Source organism: Pagrus pagrus (assembly GCF_965226575.1).
Source record: "Pagrus pagrus genome assembly, chromosome: 12".
Lineage (NCBI taxonomy): Eukaryota > Metazoa > Chordata > Actinopteri > Spariformes > Sparidae > Pagrus > Pagrus pagrus.
The window spans coordinates 17,250,017-17,269,896 of NC_140196.1; the positions used below are offsets into that span (position 1 = coordinate 17,250,017).

A 19,880-nucleotide genomic window follows, 5' to 3' on the forward strand; every position below is an offset into this window, starting at 1 on the left:
GGAAACGGATCATGTAAGCCATGAAATATAGCTCACAAATATGCATGTTACCATCAACCCAATGTTTACCTTTGTCAGCTCAACGTCACCTCAGCAACTCGTGCACCCAAATTTTCTCCAACTTCCCAAGTTGTTGCTTTACGGATTATTCAATTACAACATGGATCAGTGGGATTGGTCCTATGAGTACAAACGGGGACTGTTGAGCCTTGGCGGAGGTATACCCTCTACTGAGTGCCAATGTAGTTGTGAGAGAGATGCATTCACAACACAGCTGTAAACAGTACATCAAATTTTATTGTCTATCCAACAACAGTGATCCCTTATGGTTTGTCAAACAATATGCAACTGCTGCAACATCAGTAGGTGGAGTCACTATTTAAACTCAGTTTGACAGTGATTTAAATAGTGCCGTTACATTAATGCGAGTGCATTTATTCATTTAAGACATTGAATTGCAATTGATCCCATTCCAGACACAGTCTTATAAATGGCTTGTTCAGGAAAGAACTTTCTTTCATACTGAGCCACGTCTTCGAGTAAAAATGTCTTACAGCATATGATTTTTCATGATAAAATAAATTACAAGAAAAAAATAAGCGTGCATTTCTAAAAAAGCCTCATATCATGACATGCTAACAGCGCTAACAGACTACAACAACTTGACAAACATAAGGAATGTTGGTGGAACGAGTGTCAAACTTTGCTAAAGGCATCGAAGATAAAACTCTGTATCGCTCTGTCTCTGACAGACGGATGAAAGGCTTGAGCACGAAGAAGAGTTTTGAGAAAATCACAAAGTAAACAAACATTATGGATGTGAACGTGGCCAAAAGCTCCGACATCTTTCCACCGTGAGGTCATTTAAAAGATTTTAAAAGACGAGAGGGAAATAAAAAGGTAGCTCGAGAGTGAGAAATATTGCTACGATCTCTATAATTACACTAATTACACAATGCTTGCTGCTGTAAAATCAGCAACACTTTCACATATAAAAAAGCCTATAAAAAGCTGTGTGACACATCTGTATATTCAAAATGACACAGCAATAAAGTGTGATTAAAACTCTGATTGAAAATTTAAGTTGTGCACATTCAGAACCAGTGTTGACTAGGTTTACCGCTCAGACAGAAGAGCAGCATCACGAGCTCTTAAGATGCAGCTACATCACGTGATCATTGCTCAAAGAGGGGGTACAAAAGGTTTACACAACATCTGGAATGAATCGCCAGCTCTTCAGCAAGCAGGAGGCCTATCCAGTGTTGGAAACTACATTCCACATTTCATGGATATCTTTACAAGATTACACTGAAACGCTGACGTGTTAAATTCCATCTGTAAACCCGCTTGGCTGTCGCTTTAAGACGCTCCATCCATCCGCCCCCCGTTTGTGCTGGTGTGAAGTTTGTCCAGTTTGCTTCTGAGGATGTGAAGAGGTGAGTGGAGGAGTGTGTGTGTGTGTGTGTGTGTGTGTGTGTGTGTGTGTGTGTGTGTGTGTGTGTGTGTGTGTGTGTGTGTTTTGGGGGGAGGCAGGAGCAAACTTAAAATCTTCCCTGCTTGGCATCTCCGATGGCCCCCCAGACATCAAAGACAAACTCGTCGGGGAAGGCGAAGTCTCCGAGGGTCTCGTCCAACGCCATGGCGAACTCATCTGGGTTTTTCTTGTCGCGGCCGACCTCAACCATCGTAGCAGCTGGAGGGAGAAGAGCAGAATACTTCAAGTTCAATTAAGAGCCAGGAACTCCTTTCACTCTTTGGAAAAGCTCTTCAGTTTATCAGTGAAGTATTCCCATCTGTACAGGAAATAACCAATGTAAAGTCTCAGCTACAGCGAGTGTTTCTGTTCTGCTTGTTTATACTCACCGAGTTCAGTGTCTCTGATGCCCATGTAGCTCTCCAGGAGGTCGTCCACTTTCTTCACCGCCTTCTCCTCAAATTCTGTCGGCTAGAAAAACACAAAACAACTCAAATTCAATTGTTCACTTTCTCAGTTTTACTGTATTTTGTTGCCGTTATGTTCTTGCACCACAGTAATAATATAATTCAGAGATCAATCTCACTCTTTATTATCCAGATTTGGGGACAAACAGTGCATTTTGATTAGGTGATAATGTTGGGAGAAGTATGCACCACTTTTTGTGGGTGTTGTTTTTTGTTTGTGTGTTATCTGTATGAATCATCAATCTTAATGAACCTTTAAGATTATATCAGGGGCAAATAAGAGGTGACCTCTAAACAGTCTTTATAATAGTGTCAACAGCTCCATGTCCAAAATACAATGACATGTGAATGCACTTAAAAATAAAAGGTGTTACTATTCACAAAACTCACTGTTCAGATTAAATCACTGTTTAGAGTAACAGACCTGATCCTTTTTCAGTTCAGCATAAAGAAAAAAGGTTAGGGTTAAATCAATTTAAATCTATCTTCTCAATTGTAGCATCTATGTCTGTCCGAGGGCGCCACTATAGGTGTATTACAAGTATCATTATTCAAATCATTGGTTATTGATTATTAGCTTGTATGTATTTTTGAAGTATTTTATGATAAACTTTTACATCCATCTTCACTGCTCTGTTGTCTTGCTCAATGTCCCGCCTACAGCAACATCGGATTGGTTACTTGTCACGAGTTATAGCCCATCAACGCTGAAGGCTACTGTGCTTGACATGCAAAAAAGGATTCAAGCTGCACTCATGCTTTACGTCTATAATAACAAGCACACCAGCTCCAGCTCCCGTTACACCACTGAAAATGCCCAAACTCACAGCCAACAGGATTTCACTCTGCCTTGTTTGTCTTTTCATTTGCAACTGTGATGACTTTCATAGAATAATTACTTTAAAAAGCAACAGCGGCATGTAAGACTGTATTTCACACTATGATGGTTGAATTTTGTAATTAGTCCTCGGTTCACATGCATTCTGACAGTACAGATCAACCACGTTCTGTTATGACCCTTTCTTCCACCGATTCCCTAAAGAAACTCACCTCGTCCTCTACAGTAGCTGGGCCCTTGGAGCGAAGTCTCAGAGTCCCCCTCCCTGTGCCTATCTTGTTGTCACTGGCAGGTTTGGCGCCCTTCGACCTGGGCTCAAGCATTTCTATCAATCAGAACAGAACACAATATTACAAAAAGTCAAGTTTATTATTATTTACAGTCACGTTGCTGAACAGACAGCACCATCTTTCCTGATAGACAGTTCGCTCCAGTTCTTTATCTCAGATTTGTGTAGAGTTCCCAAACGACACACTTTACTGATGGTTTCATCTACGTATAACCACAAGTGAACATTATTATTAGTATTACATTTTACTGAGAGAAAAGCAGTGCTGCCTCACCACAATGTTCAACAAAGGTATGATTTGACCTTTTCAGAGCATATTTCAATTTTCAGTGTTTTCTGTTTTTCTTATCATGCAAATGAACTCATGCACCCTCGCGTCCTGCCCTCATGCTGAGAAACACTGCAGCACAAGACTCTCCCCGGATGTGTCTACTGACTGAATCGTGAAGGTGAACGTGTTGTCCTTTTACCATCTGGGGCAGTTATGTAACACGTTGACGCACCAACACTTTTTCTGCATCTTTTTTTACTCACCGAAGGCCTTCATGGGCTCGACCAGTTTGAGGGTGAAGGACCTGTCTCTGGGCAGCTCCTTAAGCATGCGGGCAACCTCGTAATGTCGAGTCCCGACGATGTTCTGTCCGTTAATGCACTCTACGTGGTCGCCCACAGAGATCACCTTCACCCCGTCCACAATGCTGCCCTCTTTGATACGCTGCAGAGAAAGGATTGAAGAGAAGAAATGTAATTAAAATAGAGAAAACAGCAGCGCACAAGACAAAAAAACACATCAAAACAAGAGAAAACAAGAGCGTGTGTGACTGTTCGTGTGTGCACAAAACATGCTGGGCAATACTTAACGACTCTACTGTATTTGCTCTTTCATCATGTTAGACCAGAAACCACTTGCATGGCAGAATACAAAAATAGTTATTAAAAAAGCTTCCATGGAAAGTTAAATAGCACTGTTTGTTTCTGTTCCAGACTTCAAACACTTTAAAAAAGGAAACAAACATTTGTGATGCAAATATATCCACCGTACCAGCTTAGGAGCGTCTGCACTGCACGGCTTTGAGAGTTTATAAATATGAATAATACTTTCCTGGGCTTTTTCTCCACAGGAAGACAAAATGCTTCATAGGGAGGCTTTTCATTTCAATGTATTCATTTTTTTAAGCTAAAGTTAAAAGTAGACCTGGTAAATGCTTCCTGATCTACATTTTACTTATTAAACCTCAATAGCTGGCTGCATGAGAAGGTGTGAAAAAGCTTAGATGTGATAAGCTGCATCGGTTGTAGTTTATCATAAACACTGTCATCTAATCTGGATGCAGTGCTGTAGTGGCATCACATGATGGCACATGTGAGCACTTTGTTATGGAGTAAAATGACTGATACCATATAAGCTCATTACAGGAGTCTACATCAACAGAAGGAACATACCAAGACGAATTATGATTTCCACTCAGAAAGCAAGTTTGTCAAATCCTTTGAATATGGCATGAAAACAAGTTGAGCTGAAGCAAAACATCTATTTACAAACTGTTGTTTTGTACATGCTGTGATATCCACAGTAAGGTTATCGAGAGCATCTAGAATCAAATATGATCAGAAGGTTTATATATCCCATAACTACACAGTACACCCATAATAAACCTGCATTTTGTTTACAGCTTCATTTGTATAATATAGTTGGTATTATGAGTAAGTAAAACTGAAAGAATTATATTATTATTCGATTGGTTAAACAACAGAAGATCGAGCAATGCCAAGTTTGATAATCAGGTCATCTTTTAGATTAACTTTCACACAAACACATCAAACATTTATTAGTTATATGAGTTTCATACGTTTTTTTGTCTCTCTGTGGCTCAAATCATCGTATCTTTTTTTTAATTTTAACACTGGTCAGACAAACTCGAGACTTTCGGGCCCAGATAACTTATAATGACAAAAAGAAAGAGTCTATTTCATTGTATTGTTAAGATGCAAAATGGTACAAGGATCCCAAGTTCCCTTAATTTACTGATTTCCTACACAGCCTGTCATGCTCAGATTATGAAAAATAATAGTGAGGAATCCTACATGTTTAAAGACCTTTTTGACCTCATAGTAAAAATGAAACAAGCATAAAGAGCATGCATGTAACTGGAAACAGAATTTAAAACAAGGACAACTAGATAAAAGCTAATAAATAAAACAATAAAAAGGGCCAACTTTGGGCAGCCCTGAACTAAATGATTATTTGACATTAACTGTAACAATAGATTCATGATAAAAATGTCTGTTAGTTGCATCTTCACATGCACCTGACTGTCTCGACCTGATTTTTTTCTACACAATTTTAGCTGACAAAAGCAAAGCATTGTTGCAATCACTGTTTCAGCCAACAAACTCAGTTTAATGCTTATATTAATCCTAATCCTTAATACGACTTAATTTCTCATATCAGAATGTACATAAATAATACATTAATTCCTTTGCCTACCTCACCTCATTTTGTGCCTACACATGTTATATAACTTGACACCACTGTGATTTATGAGGTCAAATAAAGGCCGACGCTTTTCTTCTTACCTTTATGAAGGCGTATCCCGCTCCGTTGTCGGTGATGGTGAGGCCGAGAGCGTCTTCAGATTTATAGACCTCCACCTCCTTCTTGATCCCTTTAATGTGGGCGAAGATGAAATCCTCAAGGCCGATCTGGCCCCCCAGCAGCTTGTCCATGTCAATCTTGTGGGTGTTGAGGGTGCAGAACAGGATCTGAACACACACAGACAGACATGTAGCAGACAGGTATAATACACTACAAATGTGGAAGTTGTGGAAGTAAGAGTATTTATTTTGTTGACATTTTGTGAGTTTATTTTGTTCAATTAATATGAAACTACAGGGGCTATCAGACCATCGCCTCTTGGCAGGATGCAGTGTTATTACCAAACACGGCGGCCAGGGCTAGCTGGTTAGCATGCTTACTCCAGTAGACACCTCTACAACACAATACATAGATGTCTTTGACTTAACGTCAACACCTGTTTCTTCACACTCTGTTGATAATGTTAGCTCATTTTTTTAAATGTTTTAAAGTAAAATTCTGGCTAAACATATCTTACAAATGGCTCCTTTACATCACCTCACCCCAATATATTCACACATTTGATAAGACTGAGCTAAAACTAGTTTGACTATCCAAAAACTTTCTAACAGGAACTGAATAAAATGAAAAAACACTGCTCATCATTTGTCTTTTAGAAAAAAGAATGAAAGAGGCCCTGCTGTGAAGGAAAACCCCAGAAACGTCTGCGTCTTTGATACACAATCAAAAAAAGAAAATCCATTTTTAGCCACAGCCTGAAAACTGAGCCATATTCAAAAATAAACGTGTTTGATTGCAGATGACAGAGCGCTGCCTCAGTATGCTAAATACAGGAATCATCAGGGAGCTCCGTCTTTATCGCAGCAGCCATGTAACTCAGTTATGCCCTCTGCCACCCCACTCGTTTCATCAGTGTGTGTTGTCAGAGCTGTGTTCTCAGTCCTGCGGCCGGACCAGCCTGTGATGAAGCAAACAGGGAAAATGACCTTTCCTCCTGTGCCAGATATGTTGAAATCTGGCATCACACCTTGTGGCTGCCACATCTTGGCAGGACTGAGGGAGAGGGGAAATGTGATCACCAGGAACACGATACACAGTTGGCCTGATTTAACAGCACGTTAAAGCGAGACTGGACAGTGAAACCAGCAGCAGGAGACTGGTGGATGTGAATCATTTATTCCACTCTAGACGGACATGCAGCCTTACTTGTAGATTAACTGAGATAAGTTATGCCAATATGCAATTTCTGCTCTAATTTCTGTTGTTCGATCAGCTTCCTGGTAGGGCTTTAGGAAATACCGGGACAGGATTTAGCTAACTTCCGGTAGAGAGGGATTGATTCATGCTGGTTCATCAGGAGGATGACCTTTGTGCACCAATCAGGCTCTGGCAGCGAGGCCTGCCTTGTTTGGGCCTTGTTTTTTTTCCTGTGTACCAACAGGCGCTGTTCACTCACACATAGGCAGACATGGCCTCATGCGTTGCCTTGGGTTACCAGACTATAAAAGAATGGGATTATAATAGAGGGAGGCCGCGAGAGGAGAAAAGAGGAGAAGAGGAGGCGATGATTGAGGTGAGGGAGGGGTGTACTGTAGCTGAATTCATGGCTCTCTCGTTCTTTTCTTTTTCCATAACAGTCTCCCCCTCTTGCCTCCCCCCTTCAGGCCAGGGCATTACCCAAGAGCGAGTGGGAGTAACAGCAGCGGACGCCTACACCCGGTTACCAAGGCTGCCGACTACATTAAGCCGCTTCTCTGCGACGCAGGCAGCTCTCAGCACTCCTCTACTCCTGCTGGGCTGACAGCCGCAGTGTGTTCACGCCGCCAGCCGGGTGCAGCTGAGCACTGAGTAGTGTCACACACAAACACAGCAGTGACAGCGACTGCCTCTCTTTCTAACAACCTGACTCACTACAACAGATACTACACCTCCCACTGCCTGTGCCACGCTGACCGAAACCTTGATAACCACATGGAAAAGGGCAAGCGAAAGGAGAGGCACTGCAATCTGTTCGGAGACACCCAAGGCAGAGCTAGTCATGGGTCAATGCTTTTCATAATGAATAAAAAGACACAAGAGGAGAAAAAACAGACAAAACAGATTTTAAATTGAGTTTGAAGTAGACAATGTGCAAAAAAGGTCATATTTTGATTATTTTGACAGATAGGAGTCACAATTTTAGTGGGAATGATTTGAGTTAAAAAATATGACGTGACATTTGTTGGAGTCTGTCACCAACAAACATGTTCCCCGAAGTCTGGAGAACAAGATTTGTAGGGTGTCTCTGCCGCACCAACAAAGCTTAATTCATAATCATACGTTGCAACTCATTTTACCGTTATCAAAAAATGTCAGCTCCTTGCAATTTGGATTTGGATATATTGCACTTGGCCATATAGTGATTTTGATAATATTTTGATTGAATGTTCAGCCCTAGTTTGGAGCTAATAACCACGTAGTAATTTGTATAAATGCAGGGTTACCCACCAGCCTCACCGGAAAAAAAAAAAGTTCCTCCGTCAACGTCAGAAGAAATCATTACATTTTTATCACCTGTGCCAATAGGCATCTGCTCCAGGTGTGTTTTAGGACACATAAAATCGCTGTTAGTTTGTGCTTTTTCCACAGAAAATTATTATCAATATTTTCAGACAGAAGTGTTTGTGGTAGGGACACATTCAGCCTGTAAAAAAATAATAATAACAGCTCCTTTCTTATGATCTGAAGCCTGAGGAAGAGCTGAAGGAAACACATTGTTCTTGTCAGTGTTAATAAAAAACTCGTGATCCACTGACTATATTACATATTGGTTGAGTGTGCAGTCTCTGCAACAAACACGTGTGGTTTGTTTTTGTTCTGATTACGTGTTCGTCTCGAAGTTGCCAGCACTGCCGTACGTGCTGGGCACAAAGCTTTCTTTTCTTTTTCACACAAATATTTTTATTTCAAGTTGTTTGCCGGTGGACACAAGACATCCTCTACTTCACTGTGAAGACCATTTCAAGCGGAGGAGGACTTTAAGTTTTGAGGAAAACAAGCGGTTACATCACACAGCAAAGACCACGAATTTAACGTATGAGACGACAATTTCAATAGTCAATCTATGAGATGAGATGCGTCAGGATCGGTCTGATTCAGCTCTGCAGCTGACTGTTTGATTAACCATTAAGTCATTAAGTATGAAGACGCCTTTGTACCTTACTTGATTACAACTCCACTACATTTCAGAGGGAAATACTGTACCTTTGACCTCAATACATCTACTCACTTGTTACTTTCTAATTGAAGATTGTACACGCATAGAGTATACTGTATATTCATATCACAGAATAAATCGTATATATATGGGACAACATAACAACATAAAAATGATTTTTAAACTTTTATAAATATATATTAGTACAATTCTATAAAAACATGCAATAATATGATGCTCTGCATTTGGGATGCACAATATGGATTTTCTTTTTCCCGCTGAAACCAATAATAACCTGCTTCTTATGGCCGATACAGATAAGATAAAAAATGATTTCACATTTTTTTAATTAAAAAGAAGTTCCTAACCTGTAGTTTATGCACACCTGTAGGTAAGAAAGGCTGAGATGCTCTAATTAGGGCTGGGCGATATGACCCTAAAATAATATTGCGATTTTTAGGCTATACATAATATTTATGTCGATATTTTTGAAATCTGGCGGATCAAAAGCACTTTATAACGGCTAGGACTGGGTGACAAAATCAACACAATCACAATAATTTTCACCAAATTCCTCAATATCCATATTGCGACAATGAGGTAGGGATGACTTATTACTTTCACAAAATATTAGCTTAAAGAGATTTCTGATAATCATTAGTAATGTGGATTTAAGTGGGTAAAGTGAATTATTAGAAAAAGTCAATCTGTTAAGTTCAGTAGATGACATCACTTTACTGTAATGCAGCCTTTAAAATCAAGAAAAGACAACACTAAGTTATGTCATATCATGATATCCAAAAGACAGCCTGTTGAAATATCAGGTGTCAGGTGACACCTAACACCTCCACCGACTAGTTTTCTTGAGGAAAACCCTCAAATGAATGAGTTTTTTTAGACAGCATTCATTACTTTTGCCAACGAGTGCTAAAAACAATTAGTTGATTAATTGATAGATATATTGAATGGATCAAGACAATTAATCATCTTTTTTGATTGACTGTTCAGACAGAAGTTATAAGTCTATAATAAGTTAGTTGAAGATGTTACCTTGGGCTCTGGATAATTGTAAAGGGCATTGTTTTTACAATTTTATGACATTTTATAACCAAGTGACTGATTGATTTGAGTGTTCAAATGAGAACTCTATTAATATATATAACATTTTATTGCACTTTTGTTCTCTTCGCCTGTATTAATAGCTCCTCATCTCTAATAATATGCTGCCATTTAACAATATGAGAGGCTTTGTCAGGCAGACATGGTACAATATTATAACAGTACAATAACTGATAGTGAGTCTTAGAAATCTCCGCCTACATGTATTCTCTACAGAGATCACTCCTCCTGCCTGCGTTTGGACAAAGTAAAGGCCAGACAAATACAGACTTTAATTGCATCTCCCTCTGAATGATGCCCTCCATTAAAACAGTGTTGACTTAAAGCTTGGGAAACCTGTTTCTTTGGCAACTGAACCACTGTCCATCAACAGCCTCATCAACAGATCTTTTAACAGAGGAAAGGAAGGTTAGAAAGATTAAACAGAGAATATCATACTGTGGGGTATTACTCATGTGTAGCAGCAGAATAGTGTTTTGTCTCATTTCCTGTCTTCATCTACTGTCATTTCTGTGTCAGATGTTTAACTAGTTAACAGGGAATGCTGATGTAAGCTGTGTGTGTTGTGGCGTGGCTCCGTTTTCAACAGGATATCACATTCATCAGCATTTAAGCCTGTGCAATCATTAACCTAACTGCGGATGTGAGAATGACAACAGAGAGGTGTTTCATAAAGGTGGCTCAGAAAAGCCCATTAGGGCTGCAACTAGTTATTATTTGCATTTGTGATGTCTTCAAACTGCTCCCTTGGTTAAAAACATAAAAACTCTTCATTTACTATCATAAATGACAAAAGAAAAGCAGCAAATGTTTGACATGTTTCTTCTTGAAACATAACTGAAACTATTAATCATATGATGAACAAAACCTTCAGAGTTTTTAATGGACAGATCTGTGGGTGTCCAATTCTTCTGACATTTAAAAAGGAAGAAAGTGCGATGACATTCTGCTCACTATGAGGCTCTCATACCTGGCATTAACAAGCCTCTCAACAAGCCTCTCGAGTGACCACACTGCGATCAGACCTCACTTCCCTGCTCTATATGCAAATGAACACATACACCAACAACAACAAATGGACACGTTTTCTTCCATAAAGAAAGAACTTAATGTATTACTTTTACTGAATTAACAAGAAGGCCCAAATAATTGCAGTTTATAGTTGCGTAGTGTAGTTATAGTTTTACAATGCTTATACACTCAACTCACAAAATTCAGCAATTTTATAAGGGAGTCTGGGTACTTTCTCCACAAAGAAACAACTTCATGTATCACATTAAATGCTGAAGTTGACAGGTGAAGTTTTTGCAGTTGAATCAGACGGTGTGTTCATAAACACCTGCTGCTAACATTGGCAGGTGAGAGAGCCAAAACATGTCGCTTGCATTACAGTAAACCAAATGTAAATCAGACTGTGTAATCCATTCTGCTTGTTGTTTGAAGGAGGATGCCAGAGTAGGCTGTCCTTCAATGTGGCTCAAGACTAACGTCGGCATCCTGACACCTTAACAACCACTACTTTCTGCATTGATGCCCTGATTAATAACAGCTATAAAACAGGCTCAAAGATGTTTATTACCTTATTTTTTATTGCAGTGAAGTTACCACACATACAGGCTGAACAACATAGTGAGCCAGTAAATATAAAATCTATCTGTGCAGCAGTGAAACTCTGTTTTACTCTACTAGATTGATTGCTAAACCTGAAAAGTAACCTGACCAGGACTAGGCTAGTCTGACAGGATAGGTTTCAGGTCAGACTTATTTAAACAGAAATGTATGAAAATGATGCTGAATTACTGAAGTCAGTCAGATAATTGTTGATAAAGTTAAATCGATAAAATAATGCAGTTTTAAGACCATTTCCAACTATTACGGGTAGGACAGGGCTGTTTAACAACCAGAGGTAAAACCCTCCTCTGATACATCATCACACCCATCACAGACAGGTGATAGCGAATATTAGTTTTCTCTTTTTATCTGTGGTTGTCTTCTCTCCATTTGTCTTCACAACGATCCTCAGATGGGCCGATGGAAACCTGAACTCGCCTCTGAAAACCTGCAGTTGTTGTTCAGCCGGCGTCGGTGCCGGGACAACGCACTCCTCTGCATCACTGCTTGTAAACAACCTCTTAAATCACTATAAAACCAGACGCAGTCCAGTCAGTGGTGAGTACACACACACACACACACCTGGGATCTGTTTCTGCTGCTTCACACTATCCTCGTTAGTGTGTGCACAGTCATGCTCATTTGCTTGTCACATGTGTAATGAGTCACAATTACCAGTAAAAACAATGCTTATTAGAATCATGTTGCAGGATAATTTAAGAACGTGTTATTAGGCACTAATACAAAGTAACTGGGACTCTTTATTATGTAATGGAATAATGGTGGGTTTACTGGTCAAAAAGACATGTAAGATGGTAGTGAATAAAAAAATGAAAGCAGAAATATTTTTGATTCAAAATAATAACCGTAGAAAATATTTAGAAAGCTTTCCTTTCTAATACAATATAGTCAGCCCACACTAAGCATTTACTTCAATTAGCATACCATTGGTTTGCATGTTGTACCTATTTTCAGCACATCACATACTATACTTAACAGCACAGATGAGGCTATAAGCTGCGTACAAGTAGAAATAGAGGGCAGAGTGGTTGTACTGGATTTGCCTATACTGTAGGCCAGTCAGATAATTATGTTATCAATTGATTGTGCATATCTCATCTTACATGTCTCATCCACTCCACTGTACATGACTCGAACATTTTGCTGACGTCAGTACTGTCGTGAATTCATGCAATTTTTGTTAGCAGAGCCTGATTTTATTCATGTTTTTTTGAGTGGTTTTATTTTATCTCTGTAAAATGTATTGAAATATTTTCTTAACATTCCAATTAAATTGTCTGAATATAGAAGTTCATTGCTCTTTGAATGGGTGCACTTTCATTATTATTGTATTACATTATCATTACATCAGTGGCATAAATTTGTCTCAAAATGACAATAATATTATTTATTACTGCTGTAAACGCTGACTTGATCTATGTACGATGCAAATCAGAGTAGTCTGCAGTATGTAGTAGTATGTTTGATCAGCAATTTTAACATGATACTGTACTTTGATGATGTATTTTTTGCCCGTCTTTGTCAGTTAATACATTTCTAAATGGTTAAATTCTTACTTGCTTAAATGGATTAATGAGAAATGATTAACATCCCTATGCTCCAGCCTAGAAATGACATGCCTTGGGTGTCGTTTCAGACCTGAGATGGATTTAAGGCTCCTGGTGAGAAAAGCCCTCACTTCACATTCTCTACATACCAACAAATTAAAAGATAAATCAACAATCCACTAAGTGAGACAAACTATTTAATCTCAAGTATGTGACATATACAACTAGGTCACCTTGACTGTAATTCACCCGGATGCTTGCTTGGTTTTTACCACATCTAGGAAACGAGTGCAGGAGCTAATAAAAAAAACTCAACTCAAGCTCCATCAAATGAGATTGTTTCACCTAATTGCCCCCGCGTTCAGAAATGTCTGGCTGCAAACATGGAAGCACAACTACCTGCAAAACAAAACCAAGACGTGTGGCTTTGTCACATGACGGCCGCAGCCCAGAAATTCAAACTGTAGGCAAATGGCTGTCTGCTTTCTACTAAGCGGGGATCGCGTTCACTGCAACAGGTGGACGAGAAGCGAAGTCACAGAGCCACACCTCAAACTCTACAGCTGCAGGGCCAATAACCAGACTTTGACCTGAGCTGAGTGAGCACATAAAAGATCCTATTCTTCATCTAAAGGCTGCAATATTATATCCACTGCGATAACACACAGGGTGGACTGAGTTTACATATTATATGTGCTTCTGCTGGGTTGTATCTGCTGTTATTATGACTAACTCTGAGCTTTACTGTAACATACGGACTTGTGTTTACAACCACAGATGACACATATTGCTTTAATGCAATGTGATGTCAGTTTGGACAGAAATTAGAAGCCTATTAGAGTTAATAAGAGCAGGGAGGACAATGCCATTGTTCATTACATAATTCATATCATGCTCAGCCAAGCGCTCAACGTCACAGAGCCACTGGTTCACAAACAACCACAGCTATGTTTTCTGGGTGGATCCATGTGCAACCATTTTGTCCTCCAATTTACTTAACTGTTAAATTAAAGAAGTAGCAGTGTGACAGAGCAGGAACAGAATCGTTGACATCTTAGATATTAAGAGAAGATGTTTGCTCTTCTCAGTTGTGTCAATTATCATTAAGGCAACAGCTGAGAATTTAAATTGACAACATTTTATTGTGCACAAGTGATTGAATTTAGCAACCAAGAAGCACGACTGTTTAAAGTCTGAAAGGAAATGTCGGAGAGAATTGCTTTAATGCTGTAAAACATTCTTTACTCCCATTTTGGTGTTTGGGAGGAAATTGAACCAGAAAAATGGGACAAAAAACATAAATTATCAGAATTGGGACTGCAATTAACTATTAGCTTGACAGTCGATTAATCTGCTGATTATTTTCTCAATAACTGATTAGTAACGATAAAATGTTCTCAATGTCTTATTTTAAGCATTTTGAATCGCCTTGTGTCTGAACTGTGGTATACTGTATAAACTTGCCATTTTCATAATGTGTCCCCTTTAAAATCACAATGATGAGCATAAACTGCAAAATCTGTCTTAACTGAATCATTAATTTTACACTGATTAAATGTGTAACAACAACTCAATGGTGACTGATTTACAGTGTTATTTAAAATCAGACCGCTTCGGGTTTAAATTGAGAGTTGCGTTTAAGCTATATTCGACTGAATCCTCTGTTGGACGTGCCAGAATAAAAACAGTGTCTTGAAATGGACTTTTCTCTGGTTTATATTTCATCTAATTTGATTTACAGCAATCTGTGAGCAGAATTAACATTTAAATCTGTATTTACAGCTTAGTTACTTACAGTACTTTTCTCATAAAGATGCAAGTCTATATAGGGGGCTAAAAACAGATGACGCATTCAACAAATGTCTGACGCTCAGCTGGAAATGTTCTTTCAGCACATTTTTGAGCACAGACTGCGTTTGACAGTCGTGTAATGAATAACACATCGAGCACTCGACCCTCCACACGCTCTTCACCAAACACTCAAAGGAAAGGCAGAGTACTGACCTTCAATACGGACTGAAATGTGTCTGGAGCATTGAGTATTCAAGTGATAAGATTTGGCACCAAATGCTTGTGCTTGTATTCTTACTTGTGTTCATTTATTATATATATTTATTATATATTTTTATTATTATATTCAGTTATAATCGGGTATTTTATGAGATAGCAAACTGCATTTAGAGCTGGGATGTCTTGCAAGTAATAGCAGAACATTTTATATATTTCTCAAAGTAATGGTGAACACATTATTGTTCTAGTGCAGTACAGGTTACAAAACTTGGTATGAGACTAGCACCAGTATCACAAATGTCAGAGTCATAGTTATTGTCTTCAAATTGATTAGTTTGTCTGTCCAAAACCCAAAGAAATTAATTTCCAGTGATAAAACATTTGGAAGTTTGGAAACACTGAAACTTGAGAATAAATGAAAGTTTAGCTTTAAGAATAACAGTTTAGCCTTTAAAAATCCAGTTTATCAAGTGCACTTACCTAAACCTAGAGCAGTCTAACACAACAGCCCTGCAGTAAATCCTACCTTTATGAACGTTATAATGTTCAGTTCTTGTTCCAACTTTAGCAACGTGTTATTTCAACTTTATGGTCATTTGGAGGCTTTCATTTGTGCTGCTGTTGACCTGTATTGAGTTATATTTAGTCTACCCTCACTGAAATAAACTGAGTGGACAAAATATTCTAAGCAGGACGAGAAAAAAATACAGTTTGGGTATCCGCAGTGAAACTAAGATATCATATTGGCACCAGTAGCCAGCTCAATTAAGAAATAGACTTCTTTCTTTCTCCCTAAAAACCTGTGTTTTGTGGAGAAATAACAAGTTTTTCACTGACAGTGCTGTTGTCTTTTTGTGAGACACAGGTCACGTCCAGCCAGCATGGGCACCACAGTCATATGGGCAGCAGAGTGAGGTCTGGTGGTGTTTATGCAGGGAGGAGGTCCAGGGCAGAGCTGCTCCCCTGGGTCCTCTGGGACGCCTCTGGCTGTGGCCGGGACAACTTATCTGGTTAAAATTTGAGGCTTTGCCCACTGAACCGGACGTGAGGGACTTCCTGTGATAAAAACTGTGGAGACCCACGACTTACATTATCACATCAAACTCCATCCGTCTGTCTGTCTGCATCTGTCTTTGAGCCAGATTTCTGAATAGGTCAGTGTCCTCAGTGACACACACACTTTCTGGATCTCCACCAAACAATGCTATTGTGTTAACTGCCAACTATTTTGACAAGCAATTAAACATTTTCAGTCATTTATCAAGCAAAAATGTCTGACACTTGCTTAAATGCTTGTTGAGTCTTTGGGTTTTGGACTGTTGGTTGGACAAAACAAGCTATTTGAAGGCGCCACTTCAGGTATAGTAAAACTGTGATGAGTAGGGCTGCAGGATATGGTAAAAAAAAAATCATAATGTGATTATTTTGACAGATATTATGATTCACGATCATGATATTGTGACATTTGTTTGGGTCTGTACCAAACAAACATGTTTTACAATATCTAGAAAGCAAGATTTGTAGCCCAGGGCATCTCTGCAGCTCTGCAATACTTTATTATAATGTTGTTTTCTTGCACATTTAACCAAAAAATTGCAGCTTCTTCTGATTTGGTTATTGTATTTAGTCATATTGAAATTTCAATTAAAAATATCGATTAACTTTACAGCCCTAGTGATGAGCTTTTTTCACAATTGTCTGACATTTTACATCCTGGATGATTAATCGATTAAGTAATAAAAACAACCATTAGGTGTATGTGGCATAACTCTGCTTGACGGACGAACCAATGTGTTGACATATAGGTTGTTATTCTTATTTTGCTACCTGCTTGGCAGGCTTGGAAGCATCATTTCAGCATGGACCTTTTTTTCTCATGAAGTGGCAACAACAAAAATAAACACCAATGTGATCCCTTGAGCACTGATCCTCTCTTGTCTCCCTTCACCAAGGAGTCAGAGGTCAGCTATCGAACAGTACTACTAGAGCTGGTGCAAGAGCAATGCTTAAAGATGCTTAAGCAGGGTAGTGCTGGCATGATAGTGATGGAGGTTTGATTCTGGTTTGCCAACACAACCTGTTGAAAATCAGCTAAAATCCCAAATCTCTTGAGCTTCTCTGTAGTACTTTGCTCGTCATTAGGAAAAGAACATGCTGTAAGGCAGTTCTGTACTAAAACAAGTCTAGACAGAGTCTGAACAGTCCTAATTAGTGTTTCTGATGGACATGATGGAACAAATACCCATAGAAAAATGGGTGGGTGAGAGTTTGAGGCTCTAGTTTCACACATGGACATCAATATGTGTTAATAAGTTGTGTATGCAAGTTTCACTGTGTACCACTGAGACAAATTCCTTTCCAATAATTGCTCTTGTTGAATGAAGTGACTGCATCTCTGAGCTTTAAAAGCGGAAGGAAGTTCACGTCTTGCGGCTCCTACACCACATGAAGCTGATAACAGGCTGCCCCGCCGGCCTATCTAGTCATATCAGGGCTGACAAAAGCCATACATGCCACTCACGCTTTCCTTTGAAAAGAAGAGCTTAAGCAGTCTGGGCTTACGAGGTCACAGAACCTGCTTTTGTTTTCAGGACGTCCTCGTACACATGCAGCTTTTGGGCTTGCTTGTCCGTAAATTTACTGCTTTATGAGCATGAAAAACTATATCAAATCAGAGGATGCATGAATTCGTCAGCCGTCCAGTGACGGCATAATGTAGATAAGACGCAGATCTCTCTCAGTCTGGCGGGGTTGAAGGTGTGCTGGCTCGTAGAGCGTTGGCAGGGCGTGTCATTACAAACACCAAATAGTTTTGATACAAGACAATCAAAGCTGACTTTCAGTGGCTGTAACAGAACTAATCTCTTACATAAAAATGGCACTTATAAAACGTTTAACTGAACCTTTACTGCTGCTGTTGATCTTGCAGTGTTGGAAGGATTAAAGATCCTTCACTCTTACGTTATGCAGTCTCTGCTGATGCCTTTAAAAAGCAACTTATTTATTCAAATTGGCATTTGTCTCACCTGCTGCTATCTAGTGTTGTAATCTGTACAGTATGCTTATATTTGTTTTGTTTATTTCCTCCTTTCCTCCTAATTACAATATTTTTTTATTTTTTTATATACAGTCAGGAAGTTTAGTCCATTAGTTCCCAATGTAGGGGTCATGGTATCTCCTAAGGGTCACAAGATAAATCTGAGGGGTCATGAGATTATATCTAGGGTAGAAAAGAAGAAAATCAAGTTACAATAAGTTAGAGTTTTATTTTGTTAATTTGATCTCTTTGGGCCCTTAAACTGTTGTGAAACCATCTGAAAGGGTTTAAAGTGTAATTTTCCTATTTGCTGACAACTCACAACACCTGAAATGAGACATGGGGGCCAAAGTAGACACCGTTTCGCAATGTGTTGTATTTCATGGGGTTATTATAATAGTAAAATCTAAAATTGAAAAGGAACTAGTCGCCATTAATGTTAGATAAATGTAATGGTGCCATAAAATGGAAATACGCAAGTACAAGTACCTTAAAATTGTACATAAGTTAGAAGTAAAAGTCTAGAAACATCATATCTGTGGGAATACTTCACAACTTTCAGTAAAATCGAGCTTTGACACAACACTGAATCACTTCCATGACTTTTCGCCTGCTTTAACAACAGGTGAGACCTTACCTCAGGTGGGCTGATATTAAACGCCTCTGCTATTTTCCCGTACAACTCCTTCACGTTGGTAAATCCCTCGATCCTGCCGGTGGGACTTCCGTGGGCCAGCTGCGTGTGGAAGACCAGTTTGGGCCGCAGGCTGGCAGGTGGAGGCGGGAGCCCCGCTCCGTTCACGGCGGATTTACTCAAGCTCCCGGCACCTGCGTGTCCGCCGCTGACCTCCTCGTTGTCCACCAAATGCTCCTTCGTCGATTTGTTTTTCTTCTTCCATGGTCCCAGCGGCATTTTCTGTTGTCTCGGTTCGCTTCTCGACGTGGAAAGTAAAAAGTCCGAGCCGCTGCTATAACATTGAAGTAGCTAACCTGTTGCGTTCCAAGCCCAACCGTCGTGTCGTCCTTATTTACTTCCTACTTTCCTCAAATTCCTCCTTCCTTCCTTTCCTCACCTGGCCGCAGCTCAGATTTGACTTTGTTCTTCGACAGAGAGTCGGCCCTCGCTCGCCTGCGAATTACTGGTGTGAATATTCAACAGGTAGGTGGCGGTGAGAAGGGGATAAACTCTGACACAACCTGCTGGCTGCTGGTCCTCCTCGGCTAACAATAGCCGCTCTGTTTGCCTCTCAGCGTGTCGTGGGACGCAGGCGCAGTGGGACGGACCCGGGATCAGCACGGCAGGAGGCTCAGCCCCAGAGCACCTGTGCACCGTCACAGGGGGACCATCACTTTAAAACAATTATTCAGGTATTTTTAAACACCTGCTGTGAGACAGTATCGGTCAAAGTGGCCGGAGAGTAAACCTAGACACAGAAAAACTGGTTTCTTAGTCAGGACTGTGGCCAAGACGAGTAACATCCACAGGTGCAGCTGCACATTTAAGGCCCCAGGGTAGACTACTGAGCTATTTCTACAGAAAAGTACCTAAAAGTCATACTGAGTAAAAGTATAGATATCATGTTAAAATATTACTTAACTTTATTACTCTCAAGTACTGTACTAAAATACAATTTTGAGGTACTTATACTTACTTGTAGCCTACTAGTTACTTTAT

General features: G+C 39.6%; 1 protein-coding gene across 1 annotated transcript; it reads right to left on the bottom strand.

Moving 5' to 3' along the window:
* Positions 1-277: 277 nt before the first annotated feature.
* On the bottom strand, positions 278-19,432 carry gipc2 (GIPC PDZ domain containing family, member 2). Its single transcript, XM_084369634.1, has 6 exons — positions 18,843-19,432; positions 5,646-5,831; positions 3,603-3,783; positions 2,992-3,104; positions 1,864-1,945; positions 278-1,693 (listed from the first exon to the last, which is right to left on the bottom strand). Exons 1-6 carry the CDS (start codon positions 19,116-19,118, stop codon positions 1,542-1,544), a joined length of 990 nt encoding a protein of 329 aa, XP_084225760.1. The 5' UTR covers positions 19,119-19,432; the 3' UTR covers positions 278-1,541.
* Positions 19,433-19,880: the final 448 nt, after the last annotated feature.

Excerpts from the sequence above, each read along its gene's own strand:
- gipc2 (XM_084369634.1), bottom strand. The coding sequence starts at position 19,118 with ATGCCGCTGGGACCATGGAAGAAGAAAAACAAATCGACGAAGGAGCAT. Across the intron at positions 5,832-18,842 it reads TTAATATCAGCCCACCTGAG|ATCCTGTTCTGCACCCTCAA; the intron begins GTAAGGTCTCAC and ends GTGTGTGTTCAG. Across the intron at positions 3,105-3,602 it reads CGAGCCCATGAAGGCCTTCG|AAATGCTTGAGCCCAGGTCG; the intron begins GTGAGTAAAAAA and ends TCTGATTGATAG.